At 54.5% G+C, this 18,570-nt stretch overlaps 1 protein-coding gene across 2 annotated transcripts in view; it reads left to right on the top strand.

Annotated features, from left to right (window-relative positions):
- Positions 1-1,657: 1,657 nt before the first annotated feature.
- The window catches only part of IGDCC3 (immunoglobulin superfamily DCC subclass member 3), a 42,255-nt gene continuing 25,342 nt past the window's right edge, over positions 1,658-18,570 (top strand). For both annotated transcript variants that reach the window (XM_079913866.1, XM_079913865.1), the window contains exons 1-2: positions 1,658-1,885; positions 4,128-4,433. In XM_079913866.1, the coding sequence (XP_079769992.1) occupies positions 1,795-1,885; positions 4,128-4,433 (397 nt within the window). In that variant the 5' untranslated portion in view covers positions 1,658-1,794. The remainder of the gene's footprint in view (positions 1,886-4,127; positions 4,434-18,570) is intronic.

Consider the following 18,570-nt stretch of genomic DNA (forward strand, 5'->3'; position numbering starts at 1 on the left):
ATCCCAGGACACCAATTTGACCTCTCCTGAGTCTAGGACAAGCCAAGAAGGGGTTGTTGAGAATTCAAGCCCTGCAGGAGGGAGTTCCAGGACTTTGGGCCCACGGGAGGGCCCCCCCCTCCCCTCCCTTTCCTATGGCCAATGGAAGCTCATCATTCCTGCCCTTCCTCATAATGAGATTGGTTTGGAGCTTCGGAGTGTGCCCGACCCTGAATTTCTCCATTGCCTCCTACTGCTTGCTCGTGTGTCTCAAGTCCTGCCTCTCAAGCTCACCTTCCAGTTGCTACTACAGAGTAAGGAGTCCCTGGGCTGCACAAACCCCATCACTAGTAAACTTATCTGATTTCTGGAGGCCTTTTCTTTACTCATCTGCACCAAAGTTAGTTTTATATATGGTTAACATTCCTGCTCCAAGATTCCGGAGTTGGTATCGAAAGAGAGATGTAATTACTCCTCTCCCAGACCAGTCCAATGCCAATAGCTGAGTGAGGCAGAGACTACTCTCTTTAAGCCTCCTTCTCCTTGAACTTAGTAGATGCTCAGTAATTTTGATGGACTAGCACATCATGCTGGACTCAACAGAAGATCATTTAATAGTGAGTGGCCGAGACTGAAGATCTCTGAGGGCCCGCATGGGGATGTATCTCCTAAGAGGCATGCCTATCTTCCATAACACTTCTTACCCGAGACTGATGCTGTCTCCGTTTATGTTCTCTGACATGAAACCTTGAGTCTTCTTTGTGGCATAGAAATGTTACTGGGAATTTTAACTTTCAATATGCTTTCCCAGTTACCAGGCTATTTGTCATGACCTGTGTCCTTTAAATTTCCCTATGAGTGAGCAGGGGAGATATGATTATCTCTCAGATGAGTTCCAAGAGTGACTGCCTGGGTTTGCGGGTCTAAACAGCGGGCAGAACATCGGAACCGGGTCACTTAAGTGTTCTCATTGTCCTGTTGGTTCCGCTCTCCCAGGGCCCGGGATGAAGCTGCCTTCCCACTTCTCCTACCTCTGTCCACCCAAGCGGCAGAACTCTTCAGTCTGAAGAGGCCAGTCTTGCAGCTAAACGTCCTAGCCTTTGGCTGGAAGGACCGGAAACCAAAGGAAAACCGAATCTTTGACAACTTTGTGCAGCTTTTAGGGAATTATCTCGACAATATAGACTTGGACACGGTGCAGGAGGGCGCAGCAGAAAGAGTGGGTCAGAGGGAATCCCGCAGCTTTGCGGGTTTCTCCGCAGCCCAGACCCATTCGGCGGTCCGCTGGGTCTCCACTTCCCCAGTCGCCCCCAAGTCTGGGGCTGGTCCGCGGGGGAGGGGTACGGGGCTGCAGCTCAGGACGGCGCCCGCCGCTCCGGCCCCAGTTCAAAGCGCAGGGGGCGCGTCCGCCGCGCAGCCGGGAATGTCCGGCCGCTTAAAGCGCTCGCCGGCTCTTTTGTTCCCCAGACCGGGCCTCCGGGGAGAGGGGGCTGGGGGAGGGGACCGGGAGGGGAGGGAAGGGGGGGCGGCAGGCGGCGGGAAGAGGGAGGGGCGGGCGCGGGCGGTGCGAGTGCGGAGCGCGCACCCCGGGCGAGGCTGACAGATCGCCGGGGTGGGTGCAAGATGGCGCAAGCGGCCGCGCTCCCACTGCGCCCCCGGCGCTCCTAGGCAGGCATGTGGCCCCAGCCCCCAGCCGCCCGGGCTCGGCCCCGGCCGGAGCCCCGGCCTCGGCCCCGGCGCCGGCCCCGCGGGACGCTGTGAGCCGCGAGAGGCCCCAGAGCCGCGCGTAGCCGAGCAGAGCGGACCGCGAGCCCCATGGCTGCTCCGCGCGCCGCGCCCCCGCGCTGCCGGCCCCGGCTCCTGCTGCCTCTGCTGCTGTTGCTGCTGCTGCCCGCGCCGAGCGACGGTGAGCTAGGGCGCCCGCGAGCCGGCGGCTGAGGACCGAGCCCCGGGAAGGGCGAGAAGGGAGTAAGCGGGCGCGAGGGGCGGACCCGGGGAGAGCGGCGCGGACCTGCGGGTCGGAGGGACTTGCCCGAGAAGGGGAGGCGAACGGGACGGGGCGCTGAGGCCGGGTTGCCGGGGGCGGCAGGGGAATGCTGAGGATGGAGCCCCCCGAAGAGAGACCGGCATTCCGTCCGCTGCGTCTCCAGGACTCAGGGCAGTGCCTGAGCCCGGACTGAGGAGCAAGGAGCGCGGCAAAGCAGGAGCTCGGCGGGCAGGCTGGAGTTGGGGAGAGGGGGAAACGAGCCATGGGAGACCACAGGGCTGAGGCCCGTCCGAGGGGGCGCGCTGGGGTGCTTGGAGCCCAGGGGTGGGCACAGAGTGGCCCGAGGCGGCCGAGGCAGCAGACGGCAGACCCCGGGGGCGGAGGCCGGGACCGAGCGGGCTGCGCTGGGCGGAGAGCACGTCGTGGATTTGGAGCCGGGACTGGGACGCGGAGTGCGAGGGAGAGGACGAGGAGGAGGAGGAAGATTCCCGGCGGGCCGCGCGTGGGGAGGGAGAAACCCGAGAGACACCCCGCGAGCTGAGGAAGAGGGGAGAGAAGCCGACCGAGGGCTAGCGAACGGTGGGGATGCTCACGTGCCCGCCCTGCCCCGGAGGGTGCACACGCAGAGCTCGGGGTTTGCCGGCTTTGCCGCCCGGAGCTCCGTCACCACCATCCTGTTCCCTCAGTGGCTGTAACGGGCCCATCTCACGGGAGAGGGGCGCAAATCTAGTCCCTTCCCCTCCCACCCCAAGTTCTCAACAGACACTCCTCTGGGCAGTATCCTCTCCCCTCTTAGCTCGGAGAAGCGGAGTATCGCGGCCGCCTCTAGGAGAAACTTTATCCCCCAGTTGCTGTACTGGGCTTGGGGTGGGGAACTGAGGCTGCTGAAACGCAGTTCCTGGTAAAGATGGGTAGAGATTTGAAGGGGCGTGACCCTCAAATGTCTTAAAATACGAATTACCTATCCCTGAGGGTGGGGGAAACGCCCCTAACCCCAGCCTTCCTCCTTCTTTCTCCCCACCCGCCGCCCCATCTCCCCCCAGCCAGGGAGGGCGCTGGTCTGTTAGGGACGGGCCAGCTCCCGGATCGCTAGTTCCCTGGAAATGTGAGGAGGGGTCTGTGGATGCCTTTTCAGCCCAGGTGGGTTCATTCCTCCTGGAGTGAAGTTGTAACTGGTCTGGTAAGTTGCTCGCTTGAGAAGTCGGAGACTCGGCATCATGCCTGGGATTGGAGCTCTTGTCCTTCCTCTCTGGCTTCTTCTGATTCCCTGACCACCCTCCTCCCTTCTCTTCTTTCACCTCCTCTTCCAGTTCTTTCCTCTTCTGCAGGAGGGAAGAGGTTGCTGGGGGTAAAGGTTCTAGGAACCTCCCTCTTTCTAAATTTTGGGAAATCTGAGTAGATGTTTGGTATCCCTCATCCTCCTATGACAAAGGCAAAACAAGAAAAGCAACCAAAACCCAGAGCATCCTAGGGGTGGGGCAGTGGAGCTGGACCATCGCCTAGCCTGTACCTGGTACTGGGCCCACACACCTTTCTCCCTGCCAGGCATCGGACCAGGCCTCAGATGGTTTTGCCAGCAAAATGAAGCAGTGATTTATTACTATCTCACTTTATATTTGTTTAGAAATTTTAACTTTTCATAGTGCAGTGCCTTTGAGTCTGGTAGTCATATTTAACAACCCTACAACGCAAGCCATATTGTTGTTCCTGATTTAAACAGACGAGGACCGAGAAGCCCGGAGAGGCTGAATACTTTACCTGAGGTCACACCCTGAAAGTCTGTGAGGCTTCAGTGCTTAACCAGGGTGACCACAGAAGTGGCAGCGGCTGCATTGGAATCAGTGTTGCTTTTAGAGCCCAGATTTGCAGCTGTTAACTCTGAGGCCTCCAACAAGTTGCTTAACATCTCTGGGTTTCAGTTTCCTTTTCTGTAAAAGATACAAATAAAAAAAAGATGGTAGAAACAATATCCATTTCTCTGAGATGGTCTGTTGATTAAGTAACTATACTGCATGAGATGCACAAAGGTCTATATATTAATAGAGATTCCTATTAACATCACAGAATGATGGGGACACAGATCCAGAGAACTTGGAACACCTGTGTCTGCTCATTCCACACTAACCTCTCCTTTTCCTCTCATCTCCCCCGCCTGATGCAGGTCTCGGCCACTCCGCCGAACTGGCGTTTGCTGTGGAGCCAAGCGATGATGTTGCAGTCCCTGGGCAGCCTGTAGTGCTGGGCTGCAAGGTGGAGGGGACCCCTCCAGTGCGAATCACCTGGAGGAAGAATGGGGTGGAGCTGCCCGAGAGTACCCACTCCACCGTGCTGGCCAATGGGTCGTTGATGATCCGCCACTTCCTGCTGGATGGAGGAGGCAGCCCTTCAGACGAGGGGGACTATGAGTGTGTGGCTCAGAACCGCTTTGGGCTGGTGGTCAGCCGGAAGGCTCGAATCCAGGCTGCAAGTAAGTGGGTGCCCTTACTTTTTTTTTTCCAGGCCCTGGGGGGATAGAGGGAGCAGTTCCATCTTATGCAGCTTCTGGAACCCGAATTTCTCAGCATGGGTCAGTTGAGAGGGGCATAGCAGTAATTTGCAGTGGTGGAATTATATCTTATACTCATTTAACTGATTGGAATGCAATTTGACAAGAATGTAGCCACACACTGTTGTGGGAAGAGGGAGAGAGAGACGGCAAGCTTTATCCAGTTCTTGGGTCAGTGTGTCTTAGTTTCCATATGCCTGTATATTGTGAGCATCCCAGTCTATTGAGTACGATTTTTGTGTTTAAATATAAACAGTTGTCATACTTTGGAGGTAATTTAAGAGATGTTTTTTTTTTTTTTCCTTTGCGGCACGCGGGCCTCTCACTGCTGTGGCCTCTCCCCATTGCGGAGTACAGGCTCCGCACGTGCAGGCTCAGCGGCCATGGCTCACGGGCCCAGCCGCTCCGCGGCATGTGGGATCTTCCGGGCACGAACCCGCGTCCCCTGCACTGGCAGGCGGACTCTCAACCACTGTGCCACCAGGGAAGCCCTTTAAGAGATTTTTGAAGGGTAATTTTGGTTACATGCAATTTTTCATTACGTGCTGACTTTCAAACCTTTTGGGTGGAATAAAACCTCACTGTACCGGTGATGACATTCTGAAGCTTGTCAACAATTTGCTTTACAAAAAATATGATAGAATAATTTCAGGGTTAACACAACGATGACATTACTCCCACTCACCTTCATGCTGGTGTACTTTTAAAAAAATTTATTGAGGTGTAATTGACAATAAAATTATGAGATTTTTAAAGTGTACATTGTGGTGACTTGATATTTGGTGTGCTTTTTAGATTGGGAGAGAAGAGGTGTTTCAGCTCTAGACTTGTGCTTTGCTTGTGCTGTTGGGCCACCAGTAATTGTGGTGATGAAATGATGGCTGTGCTTTACTGCCCTTTCCTGCAAAAAGTCTGTTGTTGTTGTTTAATCTGTATACACTCATTGTTACAAAACAATGAATCTTTACATAAACCAAAATTATTTATGTATCTTGGGAAGGTGGCAGGCTGTGAGGGTGGGCGGTCATGGTTGAGAACCACTGCTCTTGAGGAAGGGCAAAAGTTTTGCCAAGTGGAAAATGTTCTCCATCCCATATCTCTATGCTTCTGTGTGTGTGTGGGGGGGGGGTGTCCCTTAAAGGGGTTGCTTTAACTTTGGTTGGTAATCATTTTAGCTAATACTTATAAAGCAGGTGCTGCATACTGGGCTCCCTGCCTAAGTGCTTTACATGAATGATCTCATTTAGTCATTGTGATGACACTGGAAGATAGGCAGTTATCATCCCTCTTTTACAGATGGAAAAACTGAGATTTAGGGGGATCTGTGACATTCTGGTGAGCAGAGGAGCCAGGACTGCAGTCTAGGTATTCTGAACCCTGCACAGTCCCACTTAGCTCCTGTGGCACGCTGCCTCTTCCCCATCTGATCGCTGACAAGTTTCTTCCTGGCTCTGAGGGCATTTGCACAGTTGCTCTGAACGGCTGGTGAGTGATGAATCATTCTGAGGCAGGAGCCCTCTAGTTGGGTTTAAGATGCCCCTTTGTTCTAAGGAAGGCTCATCCAAGCCCCCATATGGAGCTCTCTGGGAGGCAGCCCTGGACCTTGAGACTGAATCACTTCTGGCTCAGCGACCCCTCATCCCCCGGTCCTCCTGGCGGTGTAGGGGAAGGCTGGTGCAGCTTCTGAGCAGATGGCTGGGTGTGAGGAAGAGAAGCGTGGACGGAGTGTAGGGACCCGAGGAAGATTTTCGGGCGGGAGAGAAGAGACTTCTCAGGGAGCTGCTCCCTGGCTTGTGTCCACACTGAAAGTTAGATGGCCCCTGCATCACCAGCCTAGAATTCTGGGAGATGAATCCCCAGGTGTTTATATATAGCTAATTGTAAATGTGCTTTTCTGTAAATGGTAATACCTTCAAGATGTTTGGCTTCCTTAAACTCCTAACAGTATAAGAAAAGTGAGCTGTGGGCTCTGACTGGGGGAAGGGCCAGTGGGCGAGGTCAGCTTGGTTAATCCTTTGGGGTCCTGGGGACAGCTGGGGGTTTGCCTCCAAACACGGGCAGTCTGATGCGGCCTCTCTCCCCCACAAGGCTCGTGGCCCCATGGGGAATGCTTGGATACCAAGCAACCGGGTGGCTGGATCCCCTTTTCTTACTTCATAGGCTGATGTCCCTAGGAACCTCCAAAGCTGATTAGCTGCCTGGGTTTTCTCCTTTGGTAATAACTCCCTGCCCGCATGCCCGCAGGCAGGGCAGATGTTGTGTGACATGGGAGGGTGCCTTCTGAAAAGGTGTGAGGTGCCCTCCAGAGCCCCTGATTCTCCTGCCTGCTCTACAGGGGCTGACAGGGCGGGGGTATGCTAAGCACCTCTCACAGACACACAGTCCACCCAGTGGACTACCCCAGTGAGGCAGCTAGGGGTCCAGGTGAGTGTGGGCAGGTCTGCTGGGGCATCCAAGCTCTGGGCCAGAGGCCGATGGCTGGGAATGCCCCCTCTCCCATCCCAGTGGGCTCGGATGCTGTCATGGAAAGATGGCCTGCCCAGGATGGGCTAGACTACAGGCTGATTCCTTGGGGGCTTTAGTTCCAAGTATCTCCTTTTTAGGACAGAGTGGCTCAGGGTCCTAGGAACGCTCGTGCTTCCAGCACGTCTGGTTTCTCTGCCTTGCCGTTCCATGTGTTTATAGTTTGGGGGCTGAAAATTGAGACACTTGTTAAGGATGAGACCCTGGACAAGTTAATCTCTCCGTGGCCCAGTTTCCTCACCATTATGTGAAATGTGCGTATAATCCTGCTTTGTAGGATGGTTGTAAGGACTAACACACGCCATGCTTTGCCTGGCACAGAGGAGGCGCTCGGTAATGGAGGCAATACCTTCTTCTTCATTTAAAGGTGATTCCACTCGTGTTGCCAGCAATAGCAGACTGCCTGAATCCGCTCCCAGCCCCCCAGCTTTCTCCCGCGCTGAGATTCAGTTAGGGAGTACTCTAGGGAAATCTCTCAAGGAGTAGAATTATTGGAGCCAGAGTACAACCTGTTCTGTTTTAACCCCTTTGTGGGAGGGCCTGGGGATTCTCCCAAGCCTCTGAGCATCGTCTGAAGCTTGGCTGGCCTGTGAGACCCTCTGCCATCCCTCTGGAGGGGCTCCAGGAAGGGCATGTGGGTCACCCGATCCAGTGGGAACATGCATTGACTCACACCTGTTGAGGTCTGTGTGTCTGGATGACTCCAAAGAGGGATGGGCTAGCTACGAGGAGGGGGGATGATTGGGAGGGAGACCCACCCCCAACTCTCCTCAGGCAGATGCCCGCATTTCCTGCCTCTCACTTCCTGGCCTCAGTTCTTGGTCTCAGGCCCCTTGGGAAACTGGAGCTAGATGATCTAGATCAGGACTTCTCAGACTATGCCTGTGAGTTACCTGGGGATCTTGATAAAATTCAGATTGTGAATCAGTAGGTCTAGGCCAAGGCCTGGGGTTCTGCAGGTCTAACGAGATCCCAGGCGATGCCAATGGTGCTGGCCCACAGGTGCGGAGGAGAGCCCCCTCCCATGTCAGAATCACTGGTGGGGGTGGGTGGGTCTGTGGGCAGCACAGTGAAGTCCGTAGAATGTGGGCTTCAGGGCCGCACCTAGGTGGGTCTGAGCCCCAGCTCTGCCACTCACTGATGATGTGTCCTTAGCAAGAGTTACTTTTAATTCTCTTGAGTCTTTGTGCTCTCATCTGAAAAGAATGAGCATAATCCCATCAGCCTATCAGGGCCGTCGGAGGATTAAATGAGGTGATGGATGGAAAGCACCTGGCACGGGACTTGGCCTCTAGGAAATGCTCATTAAGTATTACTGTTAGTGCTAGGTATTGAGCGCTAATTTAGGATGAGGACCAGCCTGTTCCAGTGCAGGCAGGGCTCTCAAAGAGCCAGGAATGCCTTCCCCGCAGCCTGGGGCCATCCTGATTGGGGTACCCAACAATGGTTATGAGGGTGGGCTCTGGAGGCAAACACACCCCCAGCTGGAGGGACTTGGGTAACTGGACTCTCTGAGTCTCAGTTTCCTCATCCTTAAATTGGAGGAAATAATACTTAGCAAGGAGGAATGCTATGAGGATGACCTATGAGAATATGCGTAAAGAACTTAGCACAGTGCAGGGTACGTAGAAAGTGTTCCTTAGATACTATCATTATTCTGGGGAGGTAACAGAGGTGAGAAATGTGAAGTTCTAAGCTCCTTTAGATGTGATGGTTCCAGGAAGGCACTGGTGAGCCCGACTCCTAGAAAGTGGCAGCGGAGTATGGTGAGAGGAGTGGAAGTCCAATTCTAGTCCCCTGCTGTCTCCAGCCCAGTAAGTCACCTACGTCTCAGGCCCTCAGTCACCCACTCCTAAAGGCTGAATCATTCTCAGCCTGTCTGAGGGAGGACAGCTGAACCAACTACTCTGGAATCTCTTTCAGCAGCAAGACCCATGCTTGTGTGGATCTGGGGGCAGGGTCTGGGCATAGGTCTGTGGAACCAGGTCTGGGTGGGGGGTTGGGAAAACTTTGGGCTGGAGCTGCCGGGTGGTACAGCTTGTGTGAGGGGACCCCGGAGGGCCTCAGTGTAGACAGTGGGATGTGCAGGGAAGCGGTTCCTGGCACGATGGCTGGTAACCCTGGAAGCCTTTGTCACCTGGAGGCCTTTGTCACCCAAGCTTTTCTTTCCCCCTTGAGGGGCAGCTCAGCCAAAGTAACCCTGAGGAAGTCTCCCCTCTGCCCCTTGCACGCGTCTGCCTACCCATTAGAGCAGGAAGCAGGCGCTGCAGCTGAGGTGCTGCCGGTGTGATGAGTGAGTGGCCATGACAAGGCCTTCTCTCACGCCAGGCGGGTCACCCGTAAGTATGCTGTGGCGCAGAGGTAGGTGCAAATGGGTGAGGGTCGGGGCCTTCTCCCTGCCAGTCAGTACTCCACAGACCAACCCCATTTGGTGTTCCTGAGAAGCTCTGAGGTGTGATGGAAAGGGCCTTGCCTGGACACAAGGAGTCCTCTGTGGCTCTGGGCAAGCCACTCACCCTCTCTGGACTTTGCTTTTCTCATCGTAATATTGAGCAGTTGGACCAAGGTTCATCTCTGCTCTACTGTATTAAGGCTTCCTTTCCATCCAGTCAGTCCTTGGGACATGCCTGCCTTCCCTGAGCCTTTTCCCAGTCTATTCTGTCCCTTACCCGATCCCTCCCCAAAGACCACTTAGTTTAGAGTAATTTCTTCTTCCCGCTCCTAAGGCGGGGAGTACTTGTGGGCTGCGGCATTCAGGCTCAGCCCTCCTCTCAGTGAGGGCTGCTTGCATTGTTAAGTAACTGTTTTGTGGCTAGATAGTCCATCTGTCTCCTCAACTAGATTTTAAGCTCCTAAGGGGCTTCTCTTCCTTTTGTATTTCTCACATCCCCTGCCTGTGGAGCTTGGTAAAAACTAAATGAACATGTGGCCTTCTGGGTGCAAAGCTCTGTCTCTCTCAGCTTCTCTTTTGCTTTCTCTCTTGTTTCTCCCTACCTCGTAATTGATAGCATAGCTCATAGGCACAGAAGCTTGTGAACGGGGAGGATCGGCAGGGGAATATAACACACTCGGAGCAAAATCATGGGGTGGCGGCTGCTGTGTGTTTATCTAGAGGAGCTGAGACTCTCTCTTCCTCACCAGATGGGGTGCGAATCAGAGACCAAATTGCTTGGTAGCCCTCATGCCTGGGCCTCGGGATCTCCTGCCTTGGACTTTATTCCCTGGCTGGATGAAGGCTGTGTCCCCAGGCCCACTGGCCCCAACTGTGGGGGGAGGGCCGCCCCTCACCCCACCAGCAGGACTTGAGTGTGGAAGTCGAAATCTTCTGGTTCCCACACCTTGGCTCCACTGTCGCAGGCAGCCAGCTGGCCCCTTGAACACAATGTGCAAATCTTCTCTGTTCCTGTTCCGGCATTGTCCGTGGCCGGGCGCCTTGGCTGGGAATGTGGGCCGGTGAATAGGAGAGGCATTTGCAGCCTGCAAATGAAACAGGCCCCCAGCCCCCCTTAGCCCCCTATTCCCTCCCCACCCCCAGGGAGAAAGGACTTTTTCACTTCTGGCCTTCTTGTATTGCCTTTCCCTCTCCTCTCCAAAGTCCCTGCAGCCGTGTGTGTGTGTGTGTGTGTGTGTGTGTGTGTGTGTGTGTGTGTGTGTGTGTGTGTGTGTGTAAGAGAGACTTTTCACAGCAGCTTGAAGGTTGTTCAACACAGCCTTCAATAAAAGTAGAACAGAAGGGCACCCAGGATGGAAAACCAAACAGCTCACTGCTGTCTTTGTTTAAACTGGACCAAGTGATTCCAAAAATGTCAGCCTGTGTAACTAACCTATGCCTCCCTAAGATCTCTGGCCGTAGCCTTGTTGCAACAAGAAATGTAGAGACCAGTAGTGCGTGTGTATATTGCCACGTGGGCCTCTGTGGGCACCTGAGCATACAGGTGTGTGCTGAAGGAGGTGCACGGGGCTTACGATTGGGGTCCAGCTCTCCTCAAAGGAGTCTCCTGCGGGAATCCCTCCTCCCTTGAGCAGTGTGACCAGGCTAGAGATCTAGAGTGGGCAGAACTGGTGCAGGGCAAGAGGGAGTGGTAGATAATTCTATTAAGTCCTGCAGCTGAAGTGAGGGAGGAGGGAGGAAAAGCCTTAGGTCACTGGTGGAGCGTGGGGCTTACATGACGGGCATGTGGGCCCGGCCATAGTACCTCTGGGGAGTCTAGGCCATAGTTTTCTTACTCATTAGACGAATGCCAGCAATCTGGCTGCAATCCGAGCCTGCTGGCCAGGGCTGCTCCATCCTCCATCCTCCCTCCCCTGCCCCAAACCCCCCACCTCCCCACCAAAGGACCGTTCTTTGATTTCTGAGCTTGCTTCCCCTGCCCCCAACTTTGTTCACCCTGTTCCAAGAAAGGCTAACCCTTTGTGACTGCCTTCAAATGCAAGGGAGGAGCAGAAAAGAGAGTGACCTCTATGGATGGGAGCAGTCCCGGGGGCTTCCTAAAGAGGGGTGACTGGACAGATGACATTGTGACCCAGGGAAAGTGGAAAGGCAGGGGCCCAGCAAGGGCCTGAAGAGGGGCGAGCAAGGAGGAACTGCAGGCCAGACCCCAGACCACAGGGAGATGGAGGGGGTGGGAGTACGGGCTTAATCCAGGCCAGCGCCACCTGATTCAGGCAGAGGGCTCCAGCTCACACTCTCCATCTCTTCTTCTCTGCATCTTAGTCTCGGGGCTCCTCAGTCTTTGACACTCCCACACTCTGCCCCACCTCTGCCTTCCTGTGAGGCCATGTTTAGGGTCTCTGTCTTTATCACTCCTCAGTCCTCGTTTCTCCGGCCCTACCGTCTTCCTCTCTCCGGCTCTCTTTATTGTTCTGTGCTTCCTCCTGCCTCTTTCTCCAGTTGTAGCAATTCCAATTCCTGTGTCCACCATCCTCTGCTGCGCTTGGAGGGAGATACCTGTGTTTCAGGAGCAAACGTAGGTGAGCTCAGGCTTCAGCATAGAGCAAAGAGATAGGAAGAGGAGAGTCTGAGAGGGTGAGGTTCAAAGAAGACCCCGAAGGAAGGGGTCTGGGGCCTCCCCAGCAAGTCGGAGTCTCCCTGGGGGCACACCTTCCCGGAGAGGAATCTGAGAACACTGGCCCCTGCTCGGGGCCTGTCTCTGAGCCCGGACACTGACCACAGTGGGTGGGTGGGGGCAGCCCCCGGGCTGCTCTCTGGAATGCTGGTGTTGGGTTGCAGTGCAGATGGGAGCAGTGATAATGGGCAGGAACTGGACTTTCTGGTCTGGCTGCTGCCCCCAAGGCCATTGGAATGTGAGAGGGGGACTAGCAAGAGGCCCCAGGGACTTGGGGTGGGCAGATGGAGACCAGACCACCTAAATGGAGAGGAGGAGGAGAGAGAACCAAGTTCTAGCCCTTTCACTGAGTTGCAGGCTACAGCAAAAGAATCCTAAAATTCCTGGTTCGTCTAGGACCTTGGAGGTCCTCCCAGCCTCTAAGTAGAATCACAGGCATCCAGACTACGGGGGACACGTTGGAGCTCAGCTGGTCCCACCTTCTCATTTTACAGACTTGAAAACTGAGGCCCCAAGGGGGTAACCTGCCTAAGGATGTGATTGGTCCTCCAGCCTGGGCAGGTTAGAGAATCCCTTGTGTCTCTTGCCTTGCCCAGTGCCTCACTGCTCTCTGGTTGGGGAAGGGGGATATCTCTTTATATCCCCTCCAGGGCAGACTGGCACATATATTTCGATTTTCTGTGTGTGTCCTGCCCTACCCCAGGCTCTGTCTGTGGTTGTAGTTCTGTATGTGAGCGTTAGCCAGCAGATCTCGGGTATGGGCTTCTGGAATATTTCAGAGAGCGCCTGAGTTTCCACAGCACCCCGTATGCTTAGCTGAGTGGTTTGAGGGCTACTTAAGTGCTGGTGCTGGTGATGAACTAACCAGTAGTAGTGGGAGTGGTCCTAGTTATATGCGGCTGCACCGTCCTCAGCCCTCTCTGTGTGTTAATTTACTTAATTCCCACGGCATTTCCATTGGTAGTGTTACTAGTCCTATTTTACTAGTCCTATTACTAGTCATTTTACAAATGAGTAAACAGAAGCCCAGAATGGTGAGTTAACTTGCCCAAGGGTACACAGTAAGTAGAGAAGCTGAAACCCGGTCCACCTGACCCCAGATTCAATGGCCTGAGTGTCCTTAGTGGGGGGTGAGTCCCTTGAGAACATAATCAGTATTTTTGCCTCAGAAATAGAGCCAGGTACCTGGGCACATGCAGGGTGGGTGTGCCAGAGCGTTGGGAACAGAGAACAGCTCAGAACCCTGGCCAAAGTGGGAGCCACTTCCAGCTGTGCCAGACGGGGCTACATGCCCCCAGCCCCAGCTGCTGCGGGAGGCCTGCGGAGAGTCTGGAGAGCAGTTAGGCTGGAATGCTCTGCGGAGAGAAGTCTTGTCCTACCTGTGAGGCTGGACAGAGTGGCTGGGTACGGGTTCCCAGCAGGAGAGGAAGCTGGGAGGGTACTGGGGAGCTTGAGATAGAGGTGGGAGTTACATCTTTCCAGGAGGAAAGACACAGGAAAGACACGTTCCCCACCACCCCCCCGAGGCCCCCCTCAGCTCCCTTTCCCTTTCTTGTTTCCCACATAATGACGCTGATTGCTCCACATCTGTCATAATTACTCTTTGTTTGAAAATTCAGAACAAATCACAGGAGAGGAACTGGTGTGGCTCGGGGAAGGATCCTTCTCCCCGGGGGTTCTGGAGGTGGGGGCTGGGTAGTAGGGAAGATACTAATCAGCCTGGAGGATGCAGGAGCGGCTGCTGACTGTCCTTGTGCTGTCCCCTTGCCTGGGCAAGCTGGCCTAAGACCTCGTGGAGTTCTGTGGTCCCCGCCCCGACCACAGTCCCTGCCTGCTGTGGTGCCTGGGAGATTCTGCCACAACCCCGACCTGAGTGAGGGGTCTGTGTGAGGCCCTGGCTCCCCTGGCCCCACTGAACAATGTATTGGATGGCGGGCTTCATGGTAAACCCAGCAGCACCGCGGGGAGGGCAGGCTGTGTCTGCTGGGAGGGCACAGGGCCTTACTGGCAAGGGGAATGGGCAGTTGCGGCTGGGGTCCCTAGAACAGGGCAGACTTTGGGTCTCTGGGTGAGAACCAGGAATGGGGGTGGGGGAGGGAGCAGCAGACCAGACCCGCTTGGGATCCAGCAGCAGCCCTGGATGCTCAGCGTTTCTTCACCCTCACTCTCGGCAGCCTGACTTCTGGGCTAGGTCCTGGTTCCTGCCCCCATCCCTACCTGAAGGCTCTTGGTTTGGGTGCTGATAATTCCATGGGGCATACGCCTTGGCCTGTGGCCCTGCCTACCATGGACCTGCCTCCGTGTCATCCTCCCCACCTAGCCCTTTCCCACCTGGAATGGTGTCTGCAAAGACGGCACTTGTGTGGGGAGAAATCAAGGACAACCTAGAATTCATCCCCAAACCCTGCCTGTAATAGAATCCCGCTTGCTCTTGCTGTGGGACTGTGGTGGGACTACAGACACCCTCAGGGAGCTGGAGCCAGTGTGAGATGCAGATAGACTTGCACTGACGACCGGCTCTGGGTTCAAGTTTCCTCCTTCCCTTAAAGCTGTTGGGCCTCAGTTTGTCTTGGTGGGAAATGGGAGGGAGCACTGCCCTGCCCGTCTTTCAAAGGCGAGAGGATGAGGAGGGTCCGGGCATTTGTAGAATGTAGGGTTATGCCCCCCATCCACCAGTGGAGGCACCCTTTATTCAGGCTTCAGAGGGCATTGGTGTCAGCAGGGCAGAGAAGCTAGGGGGAGGGCTGAGTCTTGGAGACCGGACTTTACGGGAGGTTCCTGACTTAGACTGGTTTGGAGGGGACATCTCTTCTGGCCTCACCATTATTGACTGAGGGTCATGGGAGGAGCCTGGCCTTGACATGGACACCATCATTACTTCCATGCCCTCCTTGGCTCCCACTTCAACAAGAAGCTGCTTTTAATATGTAAATATTCAACTCATCCCTGTGTGACTTGGAACCCACAAAATCCAAAGTTCACCTTCCTGGACCTCAGTTTCCCCATAGGTGGAAGGTAGTGTGGAGAGGACCAGATTGCAAGGTTCCTAAAGTCCCTTCCCACGTCTAAAATGCTGAGACACTGACTTGTTTTGTCTTGAACCCCGTTCCCTCCTCCCCGGCTCTCCTCTCTACCTGTCCCCAGGCTGGCTCTAGCTGTCTCCTCCATCTCCCTCTCCCACTCCCCTCTCTCCTGCGCTGGGCTTGGCCTCCTCCTTTTTGAAATATCGGGATCAAAGTTCTGCAGCAAAGCTCTCTTGTCATCCTCACCCTGTGTTGCTCCCCCAGCCCGGTCGCCGCCTGCCTGGCTCCCGGCAGCGCATGTGTCCGAAGTGGCCGGCAGGGTCCTCACAGCCCAGGCGGGGTGTGGCGGCGTGCTCGCCCATCCTTCGCAGGGACTGGCTCTCCGCCCTGGGGAGAGCACGGTGGGAGGAGAGTGGACCGGGGGTGGGGGGGTGGGGGGGTGGGGGGGATGGTAGCCGCGCTCCGAAAAACAACCCTTCTCTCTTGCGTCGGGGAAGAGGGATGCCCCCCACCTCCAGCACCAAGCGAGGCTGCTTCTCCAGGAGGCCCGGCTGGCTCTGCTGGCCAACACGCGGCAGAATCGATGCGCATTCCATTAACCTTACCGCGCTGCGCTGTCTCTGAGCTGTCAGGTCACCAAGCCCCGTGTGTCTGTGGCTGTGAGAACGCGTATGCGTGTGCAAGTGCGTATGAGTATCTGTGGCCTGCGAATGCGCGTGTGTCCTCGCTGGAGCTCCAGCATGGTGCCTCGGGGTCCCTATTTCCCTAGGCTTCACCTGGTAACTCGGGAACTGGCTCCCACTAACCGGTGGCCTCCAGCTGGTCTTGGGGAGCAAAATGGAACCGGAGAGTGGAGGTCTCGGGTTCCCAGACCCCTTCCTCCCAATTGGCTTGGGGTATAGGCCAGGGATTTCTGACATGGGGCGGGAGATGGACAAAAGTTTGTGGGCAAACCTTTGAACAGGCAAGCTCTACTAGGGAAAGGAAGCAGAGCAGGTCCCAGAGCCTTCATAGAATGGCAGACTGAACAGAGAAGGGTGCTTGTGGCCCTCACAGTGCTTGGGAGTGCACTCACCGAGGGGCAGGCAGGAATGGGGAGAGGGGAGCTTTCCAGGTTTTGCTGATTCACCCTGACCCTACACCCCCTCTCCCCCAGCCTCTTGCCCATGTTTCTTACATCACTGCTGTGGAAGCTGAGATCCAGAGAGAGGGCCTTGACCCAAGTCCTGGGTGTACAGAACTGGACTGAAAGCGGTCAGATGCTCTTTCCAATGTGCTGATTGGCCAAATGGGATTTGGGCTCTAACTTCAGAGCCAGGATCTTAGAAAACTGAAACCCAGTATTTGGCTTGTGATAAACAGTTCTTGGATCTTCTTCTGCCATCTTCACATCTGGCTTGTTTCTTCCTCACCTCGCCCCCCACCCCCTCTGGGTTATCTTTGTTTTGCCTTTTATATCCCAGCTTATATGGAATGTCACCTTCTTTCTCTAGTAATTCCCCTCACCCTAATTGTTTTTTTTTTTAAAGAGAGGCATCTTTTAATTTATTTATTTATTTTATTTTTGGCTGTGTTGGGTCTTCGTTTCTGTGCGAGGGCTTTCTCTAGTTGCGGCAAGTGGGGGCCACTTTTCATCGTGGTCCGTGGGCCTCTCACTGTCGCGGCCTCTTTTGTTGCGGAGCACAAGCTCCAGACGCGCAGGCTCAGTAGCTGTGGCTCACGGGCCTAGTTGCTCCGTGGCACATGGGATCTTCCCAGACCAGGGCTCAAACCCGTGTCCCCTGCATTGGCAGGCAGACTCTCGACCACTGCGCCACCAGGGAAGCCCACCCTAATTGTTTTGAGGTCTCTTAAAATTGTATTCCAGACCTCTGGTACCTTAGAGAAAACCCTGTCTAAATTAGTCCCACTTGAAGATTGGGTTAGAATATTCTTGATTCCACTATATCAGAAGACCAATAATGATATTACATAGAATGAGCCTCAGGATTGAGCCTGTTTGTTATTCCTGCTCTCCTGTGTTTCTGATTTTGCTTCTCAAATCATTTTCCCATCTGTGACAAAATCAAGATTATTACAAGCAAGGCTGGTAAGCGTAAGGTTGATGGGATCAAGGCTTTCCTGAAATAAAGCTATATAGCTTTTATTACATCAATTCAAGAAGGATTCATTGAGCTGTATGCCCAGCTTTGCTCTTTTGGGGTGGGGAGAACCAGAAGACACTGGTCTGTTCTGGGACAGTGAGTATATAGCTTGTTCCACTGGTTTGCACAGTCCTTGGCAGGAGGGGCTATAGCTCCTCTGTGCATCCTCAGCGCTAAACACATGGCTTGGCCTGGAGTTGGTGCCTGGGGAGGGTGAGAATGGGGAGCTGTGGGCATATGAAAAGGAGGGTAGGAACACCCATCCTCTGGAGCTCAACAGCCTGGACTTGGGGGAGGGCAGGTAAAACTGAGTCAGATATTACTCAAGGGCCTACTGGGTGGTTTCACCTAAACCAGTCTCCGAAGGTTTCCGAGTCCCTACTGTCAGGAGCTGAGAGCAGCCATGTCTGCATCTAACTGTATCCTGAGTCTCCTAATCCAGCTTCTTCTAGTCTTAAAAGGCACCCCTGGGCTTCCCTGGTGGCGCAGTGGTTGAGAGTCCGCCTGCCGATGCAGGGGACGCGGGTTCGTGCCCCGGTCCGGGAGGATCCCACATGCCACGGAGCAGCTGGGCCCATGAGCCATGGCCGCTGAGCCTGCGCGTCCGGAGCCTGTACTCCGCAACGGGAGAGGCCACAACAGTGAGAGGCCCACGTACCGCAAAAAAAAAAAAAAAAAAAAGGCACCCCTATCTCCCTATTCTGTTCCCTTCCAGGGTCGCACTGCTGACCACTTGGGGGAGGATTGGGACTGGACTGAGCTGCAGGTGCCATGACTGAGTGCTGAATGGGAAGGGGTTGGCCTGGTGAGTTCAGATCCCGGTGTGCCACCCCAGGAGAGGTGGCTGCTGGTACTCAGTCACCTCAGGGTGGAACACCCTTCCAGGCAAGCTATAGAAAGTCCCAGGATGCCAGACCATTGGCCTCACTCGGGAATAGCTAACAGGCCAGTTCCATGCTGGGAAGTGTCCCTCTTCCCTCGAGCTTCATGTGCATCCTCTCTGGAAGGACTATACCTGCATATACATGCCTACCTTCCTGTTACCTTGAAAAGTCATAACCATGATAAATCAAAGCATCCTGTGAATGCATGTTGCTGTGGGAATGGATAAGAGGAGAAAAAACACACTCTCATTATTATACTCATTATCTTCTTATCAAAATAGTCACCCATGGAGCATTATTTTTAAAGTTACTTATGGTCTTGGGTTTGGGGAAAGAAGAGATGCGAGGAGAAACAGGCTTCCTTTAAAAAAAAGCACTTTTTTAGTTAAAAGTATTGAATCTCTAATTTGGGCCTGGAG

The sequence above is a fragment of the Stenella coeruleoalba genome (genome assembly GCF_951394435.1).
Source record: "Stenella coeruleoalba genome assembly, chromosome: 2".
Lineage (NCBI taxonomy): Eukaryota > Metazoa > Chordata > Mammalia > Artiodactyla > Delphinidae > Stenella > Stenella coeruleoalba.